The sequence below is a fragment of the Rana temporaria genome, chromosome 4 (assembly GCF_905171775.1).
Source record: "Rana temporaria chromosome 4, aRanTem1.1, whole genome shotgun sequence".
Lineage (NCBI taxonomy): Eukaryota > Metazoa > Chordata > Amphibia > Anura > Ranidae > Rana > Rana temporaria.
In genome coordinates, this window is record NC_053492.1 from 399,255,879 (window position 1) to 399,271,358 (window position 15,480).

The 15,480-nt window shown below is 40.2% G+C and overlaps 1 protein-coding gene across 4 annotated transcripts in view; it reads left to right on the forward strand.

Annotated features, from left to right (window-relative positions):
• RALGAPA2 (Ral GTPase activating protein catalytic subunit alpha 2) overlaps positions 1-15,480 on the forward strand; it is a 456,753-nt gene that overhangs the window by 278,839 nt on the left and 162,434 nt on the right. For all 4 annotated transcript variants that reach the window (XM_040351179.1, XM_040351181.1, XM_040351182.1 and 1 more), the window contains 3 exons: positions 5,969-6,092; positions 9,453-9,608; positions 12,801-12,959. In XM_040351179.1, the coding sequence (XP_040207113.1) occupies positions 5,969-6,092; positions 9,453-9,608; positions 12,801-12,959 (439 nt within the window). The remainder of the gene's footprint in view (positions 1-5,968; positions 6,093-9,452; positions 9,609-12,800; positions 12,960-15,480) is intronic.

Sequence of the window (15,480 nt, forward strand, 5' to 3'; positions counted from 1 at the left end):
CTTTCTTTCAACAATGGCTTTCTTTGTGCCACTCTTCCATAAAGGCCAGATTTGTGGAGTGCACGACTAATAGTTGTCCTGTGGATAGATTCTTCCACCTGAGCTGTGGATCTCTCCAGCTCCTTCAGAGTTACCATGGGCCTCTTGGCCGCTTCTCTGATTAATGCTATCCTTGCCTGGCCTGTCAGTTTAGGTAGATGATCATGTCTTGGTAGATTTGCAGCTGTGCCATACTCTTTTCATTTTTGGATGGTGGATTGAACAGTGCTCCGTGAGATATTTAAAGCGTGGGATATTTTTTTATAACCCTGCTTTAAACTTCTCCACAACTTTATCCCTGACCTGTCTGGTGTGTTCCTTGGCCTTCATGATGTTGTTTGTTCATGCAGGTTCTCTAACAAACCTCTGAAGGCTTAACAGAACAGCTGTATTTATACCAAGATAAAATTACACACATGTGTGCCCTATTTACTAATTTGGTGACTTCCTAAGGTAGTAAGTTTCACTAGATTTTAGTTGGGGGATCAAAGTGAAGGGGGCCGAATACAAATGCACGCCACACTTTAAACGTATTTATTTGTACAAAATGTTGAAAAACGTTTATCATTTTCTTTCCACTTCACAATTATGTGCCACTTTGTGTTGGTCTATCATATAAAATCCCCAAAAAATACATTTGTTTTTTGGTTGTAACATGACAAAATATGGAAAATTTCAAGGGGTATAAATACTTTTTCAAGGCACTGTAGGTTTAATCTTCTGCCATATGGTATATTTCAAGATTTACAGTATTTGGAGAGGAACAGTTTAAAAAAAAAAAAAATCAGAGTTTAACCACTTCTGTACCGTAGGATATCCTTTGACTTCCTGGCCCTTAGTGGGGGTTAGCTGAATGATGCCTGCAGCACCAGGCATCATTCAGATATCCTTCTCTTCAAGCAGCGATTCTGCGCACCATAAGAACGATCATCCCCCCTCCTGCCGTCATCCGATGCTTCTCCGGGCTCTTCTGTGCCATTGGAGGCCCGGAGAAAGAATCGTCCGCTGCCAGATGGGGAGGATAGAGATGACCGGTGACCAGATGGTCACCGGTCATCTCTATGACTGTCGAGGGGCCCGGGCGCAAAGTTAGGACGTCACGCCTGGGTACCCGGAAGTAAACAAAGCCGCACTAGACCACCTCTGTAACTCCTAACTGGTAACCTGTAAAAAAATGTAAAGCGTCTCGCTTATAGAGATTTTTAAGTACCGAAGTTTGGCGCCATTCCATGAGTGTGCAAAATTTTAAAGCGTGACAAGTTGGGTATCTATTTACTCTGCGTAACATCATCTTTCACATTATACAAAAAAATTGGGCTAACTTTACTGTTTTGTTATTTTTTAATTCATGAAACAGTTTTTTTTTTTTTTAAAGGTGTTTGAAATCTTATTGCGCAAATGCTGTGCGTAATAAAAAGTTGCAATGACGGCCACTTTATTCCCTATGGTGTCTGCTAAAAAAATATATAATGTTTAGAGGTTCTGAGTAATTTTCTAGGAAAAAAATATGATTTTTACATGAAGGAGAGAAGTGCCAGAATAGGCGCGGTTTGGAAGTGGTTAAAAAACAATGCAGTTTAGTTGGTTCTCCATTTTTCCTGATATTTAACATGTTATAGGGGCACAGTAATGCTGAGGTTCTTTCAGAGAATTTGGTAGATTAACGGCCAGCCTGACATCACCTGAAGGGTGTTTTTCAATGTACTATTTCAGAGATGTGCGATTTCCATTTCACTGCTGCTAGAAATGTCACTGCTCAGCCTGCTGCACATGTACTACCAAAATGCAGTGATAGTACAGATCAAATACCATCGGTTTATCCACGATCGTCTTGCTCTTTCACAACAAATTATTTCTCAGACACATGTTCTGTGGAGATGTTCAGGTCCCAGGAGACCCAAAGCTCGCTGTTGTTAAGTAGAGATGTTGATTAATACTGCTAGGGCAGAAATTGAATTAGGTGAAGAGAATCCCTGTGATAATTTAATTGGAGGACTATTGAGGTAGGCTAACGTCAGGAATTTATAGATTTACATTGGCTAGATGAAGAAATAAGCCCATGGAGCAATTATTGAATGAGTCTCCTGCTGTGCTTGCTATAACCATCAGTCTTTATAAAGATGCAAGTTTTATATGTGGCACATCTTTGGCTTGGCGGTGCCTTAAAGTCCACCAGACAGACATAAAACAGCATATTGACTGGATAAAGAAACAACCTTCACATATAGCAGCTGTCAAGTAACCTCATTGTAATTATAGGGGCTTTTCAAAAAAAATCTGACCAAATGAACGAGCGGAGATTACGTTGAATGAGAACCAAAATTTTAAAAAACTTTCATAAATTCAGAGCTAATAAGCAAGTGAAGCTATGTACAAAAGACTTTGACTGTAAAAGCTTAGGCCTGCTTTAACCACTTGAGATCCGCGCTATAGACGAAATACGTCCGCAGCGCGGCTCTCAAGTGCCAAGTGGCCGTTTAAAAACGGCCTTTATGTGCATTACCCGCGCGCGCCACTGGGTGGCGCGCGGCGGGTAAAAACTGTCCCGACGCATCGCCGAAGACCCGATGCGTGTACCTGGCGGCCGCGATGTCCGCCGGGTACACGCGATCGTCGGTGACACGGCAGGTGACAGCAGGGACGTGGAGCTCTGTGTGTAAACACAGAGCTCCACGTGCTGTCAGAGGAGAGGAGACCGATCTGTGTCTCTTGTACATAGAGACACAGCATCGGTCCCCTCCCCCAGTCACCCCCCTCCCCCCACACAGTTATAACACACCCAGGCTACACATTTAACCCCTTCCTCACCCCCTAGTGTTAACCCCTTCACTGCCAGTCACATTTATACAGTAATTCGTGCATTTTTATAGCACTGATCGCCGTATAAATGTGAATGGCGCCAAATTTGTGTCAAAAGTGTCCGATACGTCCGCCGCAATATCCCAGTCCCAATAAAAATCGCAGATCGCCGCCATTACTAGTAAAAAAAAAAAAATAATAAAAAAAATCATAATTCTGTTCCCCATTTTGTAGGCGCTATAACTTTTGCGCAAACCAGTCGCTTATTGCGATTTTTTTTTTTTTTTTTACAAAAATACGTCGAAAAATACGTATCGGCCTTAACTGAGAAAAAAAATAGTTTTTTAAAAAAAAATTGGGATATTTATTATAGCAACAAGTAAAAAAAATATATATTTTTTTTAAATTGTTGCTCTTTTTTTGTTTATAGCGCAAAAAATAAAAACCGCAGAGGTGATCAAATACCACCAAAAGAAAGCTCTATTTGTGGGGAAAAAAGGACGCCAATTTTGTTTGGGAGCCACGTCGCACGACCGCGCAATTGTCAGTTAAAGCGACGCAGTGCCGGACGCTGAGATTTCGCCTGGGAACGAAGGGGGTTTATGTGCCCAGTAAGCAAGTGGTTAAGGCGGCCATACACAGTTTCGAATTTTGAAAGAATTTTCTTTCGAAAATCGTATCAAATTATTTTCGTACGAATTTCGCACCATTAGTGGGCTGCAGCAACAGCCGAATTTTCGTGTGGCAAACAAATTTAAGAAATCTGACATGTTGGAAATTTTTTGAAAAACAAACGATTTTCTGACCAATGATGGGAGAATCGTGCGAGAAATGTAATAGAAAAAAAATGCGCATGTGCAAGAAAAGAGTATTCTCGGAGAGAAACGAATATTCCCGGCAACATGAAGGTTTGGTCGGCCGAATTTCGAAAAATCAATGGTGGCATCATCGGATCACAAAAAAAACGATTCTGATTTTGAAAATTTGTTCGAAATTCGACCGTGTATGGCCTTGCTTTAGATCCAGGAAACACTTTCCTAAACCCAAAAATCAAATGTATTGCAGTTTACCAATCATTGGATGTGGTGGCTGCATTTTTTTTTTTCAGGCTTGTACACCTCTTATGCCCCGTACACACCATCACTTTATGTGATGAAAAAAAATGACGTTTTTAAAAACGTCACTTTAATTGACTGTGTGTGGGGGAAAACGTCGTTTTATGTCTTGTAAAAAACGACCAAAAAAAATTGAAGCATGCTTCAATTTTATGTGTCGTTTTTCAAAAGTGCACTTTTTACTTCACAGAAATTGACCGTGTGTAGCAAAAAACGTCGTTTTCTAAGACGTTTTTTCATCCACGCATGCCCAGAAGCTACTTATGAAGCAAGCTTCAATGGTAAAACGTGGTGGAACGTAACCTCACTTTGCAAGATCATTGTGAGAAAACGATGGTGTGTAGGCAACTTCGTCTTTGAAAATTGAAGTTTCAAAAACGTCATTTTTTACTTCACAGAAAGTGTCGTTTTTTTTCATCACATAAAGTGATGGTGTGTACGCGGCATTATACTTGGTGTAGGCTACACTCTGGTTGAAGGAGCAACAGGAACGCCTTTGGAAGTAGCATTTCCAATCTGGGGAGGGAAGTGTTGGATAAACTAGCAGATTTAGATGAACAAATTGAAGCTGATCTCAAACCCCAGCTAACACTTTTTAACCACTTCAGCCCTGGAAGAATTGGCTGCTGAATGACCAGGCCTTTTTTTGCTTCGCTTTAACTGACAATTGCGCTGTCTTGCGACGTGGTACCCAAATTGACATCCTTTTTTTTACCACAAATAGAATTTTCTTTCTTCTGCGTTTTTTTTTTTTTTTGCGCTATAAACTAAAAAAAAATTTTTTTTTTTTTAAATTACAGATTTTTGACTTTTTGCTATAATAAATATCCCCCAAAAATATATAAAAAAAACTAGTTTTTCCTCAGTTTAAGCCGATATATATTCTTCTACATATTTTTGATAAAAAAATCACAATAAGCGTATATTTATTGGTTTGCGCAAAAGTTTTAGCGTCTACAAAATAGGGGATAGTTTAATGCATTTTTATTATTATTTTTTTTACTAGTAATGGCGGCGATCAGCATTTTTTATCGTGACTGCGATATTGTGGTGGACACATCGGACTCATTTGGGACCATTGTCATTTTATACAGCGATCAATGCTATAAAAATGCACTGCTTACTGTGTAAATGACACTGGCAGTGAAGGGGTTAACCAGTAGGGAGCGAGGAAGGTGTTAAGTGTGTCCTAGGGAGTGATTCTAACTGTGTGGGGGCTGTGCTACCAGTGACACGACATTGATCACTGCTCCCGATTACAGGGAGCAGTAGATCAGTATCCTGTCACTAGGCAGAACAGGGAAATGCCTTGTTTACAAAGGCATCCCCTCGTTCTGCCTCTCCGTGACACGATCACAGGACACCGGCAAACATCGAGTTTGCGCTCTGTGATCATAGATTAGGGTAAAGGGCCAATCACAGCAGCCCTTTACCATTGCCATCGGATGTAAGCATGTTATAGGCTTTCCTTTCCTCACGCTGACAGTGTGAGGAGGGATGAAGAGAACCAAAAATCTGCTTCTGTAAAAGGGACATGAACACTGATAATCAGGACACTGAATATCTGTGCAGTCCCAACAGTGCCCACCAGTTCTGCCAATCGGTGTCCATCAGTGCCTCCTCATCAGTGTCGCCTATCAGTGCCCATCAGTACAGCCTCATCATAGCACATCAGTGAAGGAGAAAAATTACCTGTTTGCAAAATGTTATAAAAAACTATGAAAAAGTGTTTTTTTTTTTTTTTTGTATTAATTTTCAATCTTTTTTTCACTTGTTTAGCAAAAAAAAAAAAAAACCCCAGTGTGATTAAATACCACCAAAAGAAATCTCTATTTGTGGGGAAAAAAAGATAAACATTTCATATGGGTTGCATGAGCGTGCACATTGTTTATTTAAAAGTTTTATTTGGAGTTTGCATAGAATTTATTGTGATCCAATTTATGGCAATTAAAATGTATGATTTATACAGTATATGTTGATTAAACACTTCTTTTCTTTTCTTTTTTTTTTCGCAGTCGGGAAACCCACAAGATTGCTGTTTTTTACATCGCTGAAGGACAGGAAGACAAGTGCTCCATACTGTCTAACAGCACAGGAAGCAAGGCATATGAAGATTTTGTAGCAGGACTTGGGTGGGAGGTAACTGAGATTAGTTTATATTTTCTGCTCTCAAATAATATAAAAGTCTTCTCAAAATGTGGTGCCTGCATTCATTTTCTTTTTTTAGGCTTTTGTTCCTTTATTTTCACCTGGTGATCGGACAAGAAAGTCTGCTGTTTTTCCAACAGAACAAGCTGTCCTGCAGATGTAGCAGCTACAGAGTTGAGACAAACCATTTACTACTGACAGGAATGCTTGCAATGATTATCTTTTGTACAACTTTTATCCCCCCAAAAAGTGTTGCTGTGACTGCTTATGAAGGTGTTTGCTGGAGTTGAGCTTCAATTTGTTAGTGTACCTAAATCTTTGACTACATCCAACACTGTCCTACCCCAGATTAACAATGCCACTGTACCCCTGTGTTCCTTCATCCAGAGTGGAGGCACTCTAATACAGGAGGTGTGTTACTGGCCAGATCACCAGGTGAAAATGGAGGTAACAAGCCTAAAAAAAGAATAATATTAATGCAGCCACCGGATCTAATGATTGGGTAGGTGCACTATATAACATTTTTGGTCTTGGGTTTAAGTCCGACATACAGCTGGGACTGACGAACTCGGCGTTCGTGGATTGTTGCCCGTGCTCCTCTTTAACAGAGTGAGTGCATAACTGTATGATCAGTCATTGCTCCACTATGGACTCCCATAGAGTTTCTCCTTTTTTTGTATATCCTATTTTCTATGGTACTGCGCATCTGCTACTGAGAACCTACTAGCCACTACAAGGAGACTTCCACATGGTTGCAATCACCTCTTCCAGTGTTTATGCTGTTAAACCGACAGCAGTGAGGTGAGCTGCTTGCAAGCACAGAGGTGTCTCACACTGCAGGCTCTGCTCAGCACTGCATGGTGCAATTGGTGACGTGACTTATTAGACACCAAAGCATTTTAGTAATCTATTTAGACTGTGTGGTTTATTATTTTGATTATATGTATCATTGATTTACACATTTCTTTGGATTTTTACACCACTTGGTTTTGGGACTATCCATTACTGGACTCACAGGACTTTATTATCTCCCCCTTTTTTTGGATTTAATATATGTGTTTTATATTGTCTGATTGTAACACATACAGTACTATTTATCACTGGATGCATAAGAAGAGTTCACTTTGTGACACACTATAATAGTTTGTATATTGCTCGATTGCATCACTGTATACACTATAGATTTATTGGTTATCTGTACCTTGTATATTTTTCTTACTGTCCATATAGGGGGGTAAGAATTTAAATTCTTAACCCTGTTACTCTCTTTGTTTCACAGCGCAGTCACCATCATTTTTACATTCCTCCACACAGAGATATAGTGCACGAAAAGGCTTAGCATGTCAGTAATGGGGGTAAAGGTCAGCTTCAGGGAGTCCACAGGCAATACTGATGTCTAGTTCTTTGCCCCCTCTCACTTTACTGTTTCATTTTTTAATTCATGAAAGTGTCCCTTTTCCTAAAAAATTGCTTTTGAAAGATCGCTGCGTAAATACATGTGACAAAAAATATTGCAACAATTGCCATTTTATTTTCTAGGGTCTCTGCTAAAAAAAATATATATGATGTTTGGGGGTTCTAAGTAGTTTTTGAGCAAAAAAAAAAAAAAAAATGGATTTTAACTTGTAAGCAACAAATGTCGGAAATAGACTTAGTCATGAAAGGGATATGGTATATCTTTGTAAAATCATACAAGCAGCAAAATTATTTTGGAAAAGCAGTATCAAGCATGCATGAAAGCAGAATCATACAATGTCTATTCTCAGAAGCTTTTCCTGTTCAGGAAGAAAACTGCTATACTGTAGATTCCTACATTTTAGTCACGTCATGCACAGTCCCTTTTTTCTGATTGGTAGTGGTAATTTCATGGCAAGGCAGTCTCTGGATTACTCATTAGGCCACATGCACACTAGAGGTTTAGTTTGTGTGAAGCCAATCCCGGAGACACAGCTGCAGGGTCCAACCCCGCTGCCTGCAGTCTGTCCAAGTCTATGGCAGACTGAAAGCTGCTGCAGCTGGATGGAACTAAATGATGTACTTGCGTTTAGGGCCCTACAGTGCCTTGAAAAATTATTGATACCCCTTGAGATTTTCCACATTATGTCATGTTACGACCAAAAACGTAAATGTATTTTATTGGGATTTTATGTATTCAGCCCCACTGAGTCAATACTTTTTAGAACCACCATCTCCAACCACTTTGTGTTGGTCTATTACATAAAATTCCAATAAAATACATTTACGTTATTGGTTGTAAGACAAAATGTGGAAAACTTCAAGGGGTATGAATACTTTTTCAAGACACTATGTGTTCAGACATGCTTGCTACTAGGTTGTTGAAGTATCAGGCCTGAACATGTTCATCTTCACAGCCTTGAAATCAACTTGAGGCCTGTATCAGAAGTTGTCCTTTTTCTAATATACCCAGTTTCTCCCAGATAGAAAGGCATTAAGAGAAAATGTATGTCAGCTGAGTATATAACACACTAATCTACTATATAGGCAAGTTATAGTGCCAGTTTTTTTTTTTTTTGGCTGTTTATGATTGCAGACTTATGATGGTCAGTCAAAGATTTATATTTACAAGTTGTATGACCAATTTTAGGCAAATCATATTCAGGCAGAGTAGAGGTGAACTCACAACTAGGGCTGAAACAACTATTATGAGATTAATCGATTACCATTTTCATAATCGATTAATCGGCCAGTAACATAATGGGGTTAAAAAAAACTAAAATTGGCCCTTTTATAATACAAAACGAGCAAATCGCTACTGTAAATATTACTTTCACTGTCCAACAGTAAAAAATTAACCCCTTACAGTAGCAATGATTTGCTCTTTTTGTACTAATTTTCGTTTTTTTTTTAACCCCCATTATGTTACGAAACATCTAAGGCCTGGGGTCATACCTCTGTTTCTTGGTGCTTTTTGCAGAAACACACTACAGTTCATTTACATGGTTTCCTATGGGACACGTGCATGATTTTTTTCAGCTGCTGTGTATTTGGAAAGGGCAAGGACTTTTTTAACGCAAAATGGTGCTATTTTGTTTTTTTGGTTAAATATACTTCAATGGAGAAGCTGCAGAAAAGCATGTAATGTGTTTTTGCGGCAATTTGTGTTTTTTAATCTGTCCAACAACAAATTGGCCAAAAATGCAAATCGCCGCAAATTTTTTTTTTTTTTTTTTTTTTTTTTTTTTTTTAACGTTGTTAACCGATTAATCTATTCATCAAAACAATAATTGGCCAACCAATCGATTATGAAAATAATCGTTAGTTGCAGCCCTACTCACAACCGTTACCAAGTATTGACTTGCTTTTTTACTTTACTCTTTTCTTACTGTTCAGGTTGACCTTTCCACACACTGTGGATTTATGGGTGGTCTACAGAGAAATGGAAGCACTGGACAAACTGCACCGTACTATGCTACCTCTACTGTTGAAGTTATTTTCCATGTGTCTACACGGATGTTATCTGACTCTGATGATTCTCTAACCAAAAAGGTAAGCAAGTGTGTGTGTGTGTGCATATATGCATCTCTCTCTCTCTCTCTCTCTCTCTCTCTCTCTCTCTCTCTCTCTCTCTCTCTCTCTCTCTCTCTCTCTCTCTCTCTCTCTCTCTCTCTCTCTCGATAGATATCTAGTGTGTGTGTGTGTAAACGCAAAGCTGAACATAGCCTCAGAACTGTCATCCGCATTATACCATTAAATAAATGGCATTTCTGAAACATTTCAGTTTTTTTTTTTACTTCTTCAGTCAGTACCTGGAGTTTTCTACGTTTGGTAATTATCATTATTAGCTGTCTTCATTACCCCATTTCCTTTGAATAACTATTAAATAACCTGAACAAGTGCCCCTTTGAGCTGTGTCTCTGTGCAGTATTATTGACCCTGTGTTCCTCTGCTGGAAAGTGTCATGTTCAGTGTGAATTGATGAGCTGGGATTATTCATTGACTTCCCAGCTGAGGCACTTTTTACCATCATAACCTCCCTTGGTTGAAGTAAAATGACTTTTAGCTGTGGTATAAAGCTGGTTAGATGAATCCAGTCATGTTGTTGACCACCTTCAAAGCATGCCATTTAAAGAATACTGGATGCCTCAGTTTTGACAGGAAGGTTCCCCACTGAAGGAACCTTGACTCAGATTGTACCTTTTTCAGCTCAGAGATTTGTATTCATTAGCAAGAAGCATTTTTTATCAGGATGTCTCTGCTAGAATAAAAAATCAATCAGACTAACAGCTTCTTACAATCTACCCTGCTATCCTAACTAAATTGCAGCTAACAGCTCTGAAATTATGTTCTTTAAGAAGTAGGAAAAATAGCCTTGGCTTATTTGATATTTGGCCATGTTTGAGGCAGAACCTTTCTCCATGCAGAGACCTTGATATAGCCCCATCGTGAACTCTTGCGCCTCTGCTGCAGAAATTTGTTAGCTATTTCGAGATTAGATTTTTAGCAGCTAATCTCTCTGCTGTAGGGGTTTGTAAAGTGGGGACAGGGCTGTGCTATTGGATTTGTCCAATTCATTTAACTCTAGGACTATAATTGCACTTATGTCTTACCAGGCTTTTATAGCCCGGGGCTGGCCGGCAGCAGAAAAACAAATTGGCAGTGATACAGTAAGAGTGAAAGGGAATGAAAGGAGCACATTATTAGTCTCCAGGCACCGCTGGTCTGGCAGGAAGTTTCTCGGTTAATTTACAAATAAAACTTCGATTTTAGGATGGGCACACTGTCAGGGAAACAATGAGGTTGTTAGGCTCAAGATACTTTGTAAGAGCAGCAGCCGTGACTATTCGACAGCAGAAATTCTTCAATCAAATAGACAAGTTCTTGCTGGAGCCAGCTGGCCATGTAATGCAATTAGTAGGGAAAGGAGGTCAGACCATTAGGTGTGTACCATGACCAGTGTCACTAGTGGCGTGCTGCCCGGCTGGCTGCTTATAAGAAGGACTAGTAGGGAGGGGACAGAGGAAGGGAAATGAGATGGCCTTTTCAGCAAGTGAATGAACATGTACAAGGACATCCTCTTAAACTATTATAGTGTTTTGCTAAGGCTTGAAAAAATGAGCATGTGTTTAGGAGCTTGATAGCAGGCCCAGGCTGCTTCTGGAAATAACATGTTCATGGAAAAAAAATTGGCTTTAGAATAGACAGCAACATGTACTTTCTCCAATTGACCTGACCCTCTCAAATAATGGCTTGAACTACATGAGCACCCTAGGCCTTTGCCCTGTTGTGATCAATAGATCATTAGATTCCTGTTTCCACTGTTTCAGAATTTTAGTTGGAGAAATGAATGGTATTCCTAAGGCTAAAGACTGCCAGTGTTGGAAAGCAATAGTTTATTTTTATTTTTTTTAGCATTTTAGGGTTTAAAGGCCACACAGAAGTAGGCAGACTTATTATGTTTTGCGGAGTTTGTTCATCATGTTTCATCTTGGAAGTTAGATTTCCTAGTCAGGAGAAAATATGACAGCAAGTCTGAGTTCGAGACCAGGGTGGGTAGAATACTCGCCAACTTTCGTATCCAGCGAGTACACATAACTATGAACAGTTGTGTGCAACTTCTCCAAGTTTTTCTTGGCATGCACTTACAACTACTTATTAAGAGTTTCTAACTTTAATTTACAATTATATTTTTAATTCATAATAAAACATATGGCTTTTATGTTTATAAATTGATGGAATGTCACCAGCTGGAGAACTGCAAAGAATAGACAGAGAGCTGGATAGAGAGAGGCGGAGTGGTAGACAGATCTACAGATAAGATTTTCTGCTTTTCATCAGTAATGACCTTACTTGTAAAACCCCAACCTAGGCTCCAAGCATCCTCCCTGAAGATGAACCCCACAAAGTATGTTGTGTGTCATTCAGCATGGAATGTTTGGGACCTATATAAAAAATAATGCCCAGAGCTTGGCTTTAAGCTTGCCAAATTTGCTAAATTCTTTCCACTTATTAAATTGTCCACCCTAACACTAAAATCGCTACATCTACATACATCCACGATATAAGCCTAACTTATGTAGCCCTATAACGAAGAAATTGGTATTAATACCTTTTTTTAATCCGGTCCCGTCTCCATCAGCAGAAGCTCTGCAAAGGACACAGCCGACAACGGTTGTGAAATTAATGGAAAGTGACATCACCCATAGACTTACTATGGGTCTTCCGTTGTCGGCTGTCTGCTCTACACCCACCTCAGCAGAGCAGCAGCTGACAGCTCAGAGTGGGATCGGATCAGCTTCAAAAAATATATGTATACTGATTTCTTCTTTACAGGGTTAGGTTCGTGTAAGATCATGGATGTCTATAGATGTAGAGATTTTAGTGTTAGGGTGGACTTCTCTTTTAAGCGTGGTAGGACTCTCTCTCCACCATAGTGTTCTACTGACTGAAACAGTCACCACTTTGTTCCTCTTGGAAACCCATACATTATAGTGGATTTCAAACCAACCATTCCAGACTACTGTGGAAGGACTAACGGCATTGACAAATCTGCTATTTTCACAAAATTAAGGTAGCACACATTTTAATATAAATTATTAGAACACACTTCTGGTCTTCTTTAGACCCCCTTGCAAAGTATCCTCTGTAGATTAGCATTAGTGGTGAATCTTTCAGATTTAAAAATACTTATTTTGATATTGAAAGGCTTCAATAAACTAATTGTAACCATTATTTTGTCAGCTTCGACACCTGGGAAATGATGAAGTTCACATTGTGTGGTCTGAACATACTAGAAACTATCGAAGGGGCATTATACCTACCGACTTTGGTGATGTTTTGATCATCATTTACCCAATGAAGAATCGGATGTATTTTATTGAAATCATGAAGAAACCAGAGGTGGGTAAAAAAATAAAAACAAAATAGCTTTGGCAAACTCTTTAAACCTATCTGCTCTGCCTGTAGCATGCAATCTTAAAGGAGAAGTACAGCCAGAGATTGTTTGCTGTACTTCTGTCTGTGACCCGTTTTTTTCTGACGTCAATTCTGCTAAAGCCCGCTGTCTGCTGACCTCACAGAGCCGGTCCAGGCTTGGGCAAGTTTGCGACAATGAAGTCGGGATCCGTCAACATGTCTGGCCTGCCACCGGGCTCAGCCTTTTAGTGAGCAGCTGAGAGTCTGAGCTGGGCGCTCCCGCCCCCTCCACAGCCCAGTGCTCCAGTGAGTGCTGCATCTATCTAGGTTAGTATGATTCTTAAAATAAAAAAAAAAACATACTTTGTTTTTTAAGGGAAATATGGTGCAAACCTGGGTAATTCAAATTGGGCATATCATGACAGCGTTACAGTTGCACAATGATCAGTCATAGACCAAATTAACACCAGCTATGAATTTGACAACTTAAAAAAAAAAGAAACTAAGATAAAATAAATATGGATACTCTTTCTGATAAGGCCAACTACAAGGGTGTTTTGCTGATCCTGTGACAATACTGTCTGCATTATCTGGAATCAATGTGGAGACCTGAATTTCTGACTTCACTAGAAGCATACATATTCTACATCAGTTAAGGCTGAACCTTGGGAATAGGACAAAATGTATCTGCACTGCATTGGTTAAATACTTGTTTAGTCTATGCTGGCATAAGGTGTAATTTTTACTTTATTCCTGGCTTCAGCAGGCTCCCTCCATCTATGCGACCCATCCCGACAGAATCCTCTGTAAGGCCGTCGAGTGCCCCTATAGCAAGCTGCTTGCTATGCAGATATATGCTCGCTCCTGAGCTGCCTCTGTGTGCCTGTAGATTACACAGAGCGTAGCCCAGTCCCGCCCCCCACAACCTCCTCCCTGACTGTGATTGACACTGGCTCTGGCTGCTGTGTCTCAGCCAATGAGGGGGCAGAAATCCGACCTAGCAGAGGATCTCGTGCACATTGCTGAATCGCGATTGGGCTCAGTTAAGTATTGGAGGGTGGGGGGGATGGGGGGTCTTGATGGAAGCTGCATGCATACGTTTTTTTACCTTCATGCATACTATGCATGAAGGTAAATAACCTTCTGCCTTTTAGTATCACTTTAGATATTATTTGGGATCTTTACAACCACCTCAGAGTTTTCAAGCCTTTTTCTTTTAGAGGAAAAGTATGCAGAGTGGGATCACCCGGATAAGGTGAGGACTTGGATAAATATATCCAAAAGATCTCTGGTGAAAAATATTCCTATAGAGGTTTGGCTTCTCTGGTTATTCAACATCTGTTCTGCACTCCCAGATGATTTGATCCAGGGGGAAAGCCCAGGACCAAGGGCAAAGGTGGCCCAGCCAAGTCAGCTAAGCAAGATTCAAAGTCCTCTTCGCGATGATGGGGCACCCCCACCTGGACAGGCATGGGGGAGGCTGCTGGCTTTTTTAAGAGCTTGGCAGGAGCTGTTTTTAGACAGGCAAAAAAGAGGATTGCCCCCGGTAGACCCCAAGAGGGGAGGTACCCCAAGAGCAACAGAAGAAGGCTACTACAGGTAAAGAGACTGGATTTACTAATAAACCAAATATGTTTACAAATAATGCAATTTACTGTCTAAACCCAACTGTTTTTAGACAGTTAGGTTCTTTCCACAGTCTCTCACAGGTACAAGTTGGAGTTTTGGGATCTTCCTCCTCCTCGGCTTATGAGATTGAATGTACTGGTAGATTAGCAAAAGAGAGCTTCCTTATTTCAAGCACTCGGTCGACTGTGGGCAGTGGGGGTAATTGATTCTGTTTCAGTGTTCCAAAGAATCCTAGGCTTCTACTCCAATCTTTTCATGGTCCCAAAGCCAAACAGGGATGTGTGGCCGATTTTAGACCTCAAAAGTTTAAGATAGCTTCTAAAGGTCCAGTTATTTCATATGGAGTTGGTACATTCAGTGGCCTCACTCCAGCAGGGGAACTTTCTTGCATTAATAGTCATCAGGAATGCATATCTTACATTTTCAGGGGAGGACCAGCACTTTCAATTTGTAGCCCTGCCTTTTAGGCTAGCCACAGCTACGCGGGTAGTCACAAAAGTGTTAACCCCAGTGCTGGGCGTGTTAAAGGTTCAAGGAGTGTGCACACTGGGGTATCTAAAGGACCTGTTGGTTAGAGAATGTTTAGTGAATTGGGTAAGGCAGAATGTTTCACTCATAATTCGTATGCTGGAAGACCTCAGATGGATTCTCAATGTCAATAAAACCTCTGTAGCAAGCACAGAGCCTGGAGTACCTAGGTCTTATCCTGGATATGGCTCAGGAGAAGGATTTTTTTGCCTCTGGAAAAGAGCTTTTATCTGAGAAATCAAATTGTAGGAGTCACAGGTCTCTTTTAGTTCGTCTTTGCATGAGACTACTGGGGAAGATGGTTGCCATGTTCAAGGCTGTTCCATAAGCACAGTTCCATTCCAGGCCA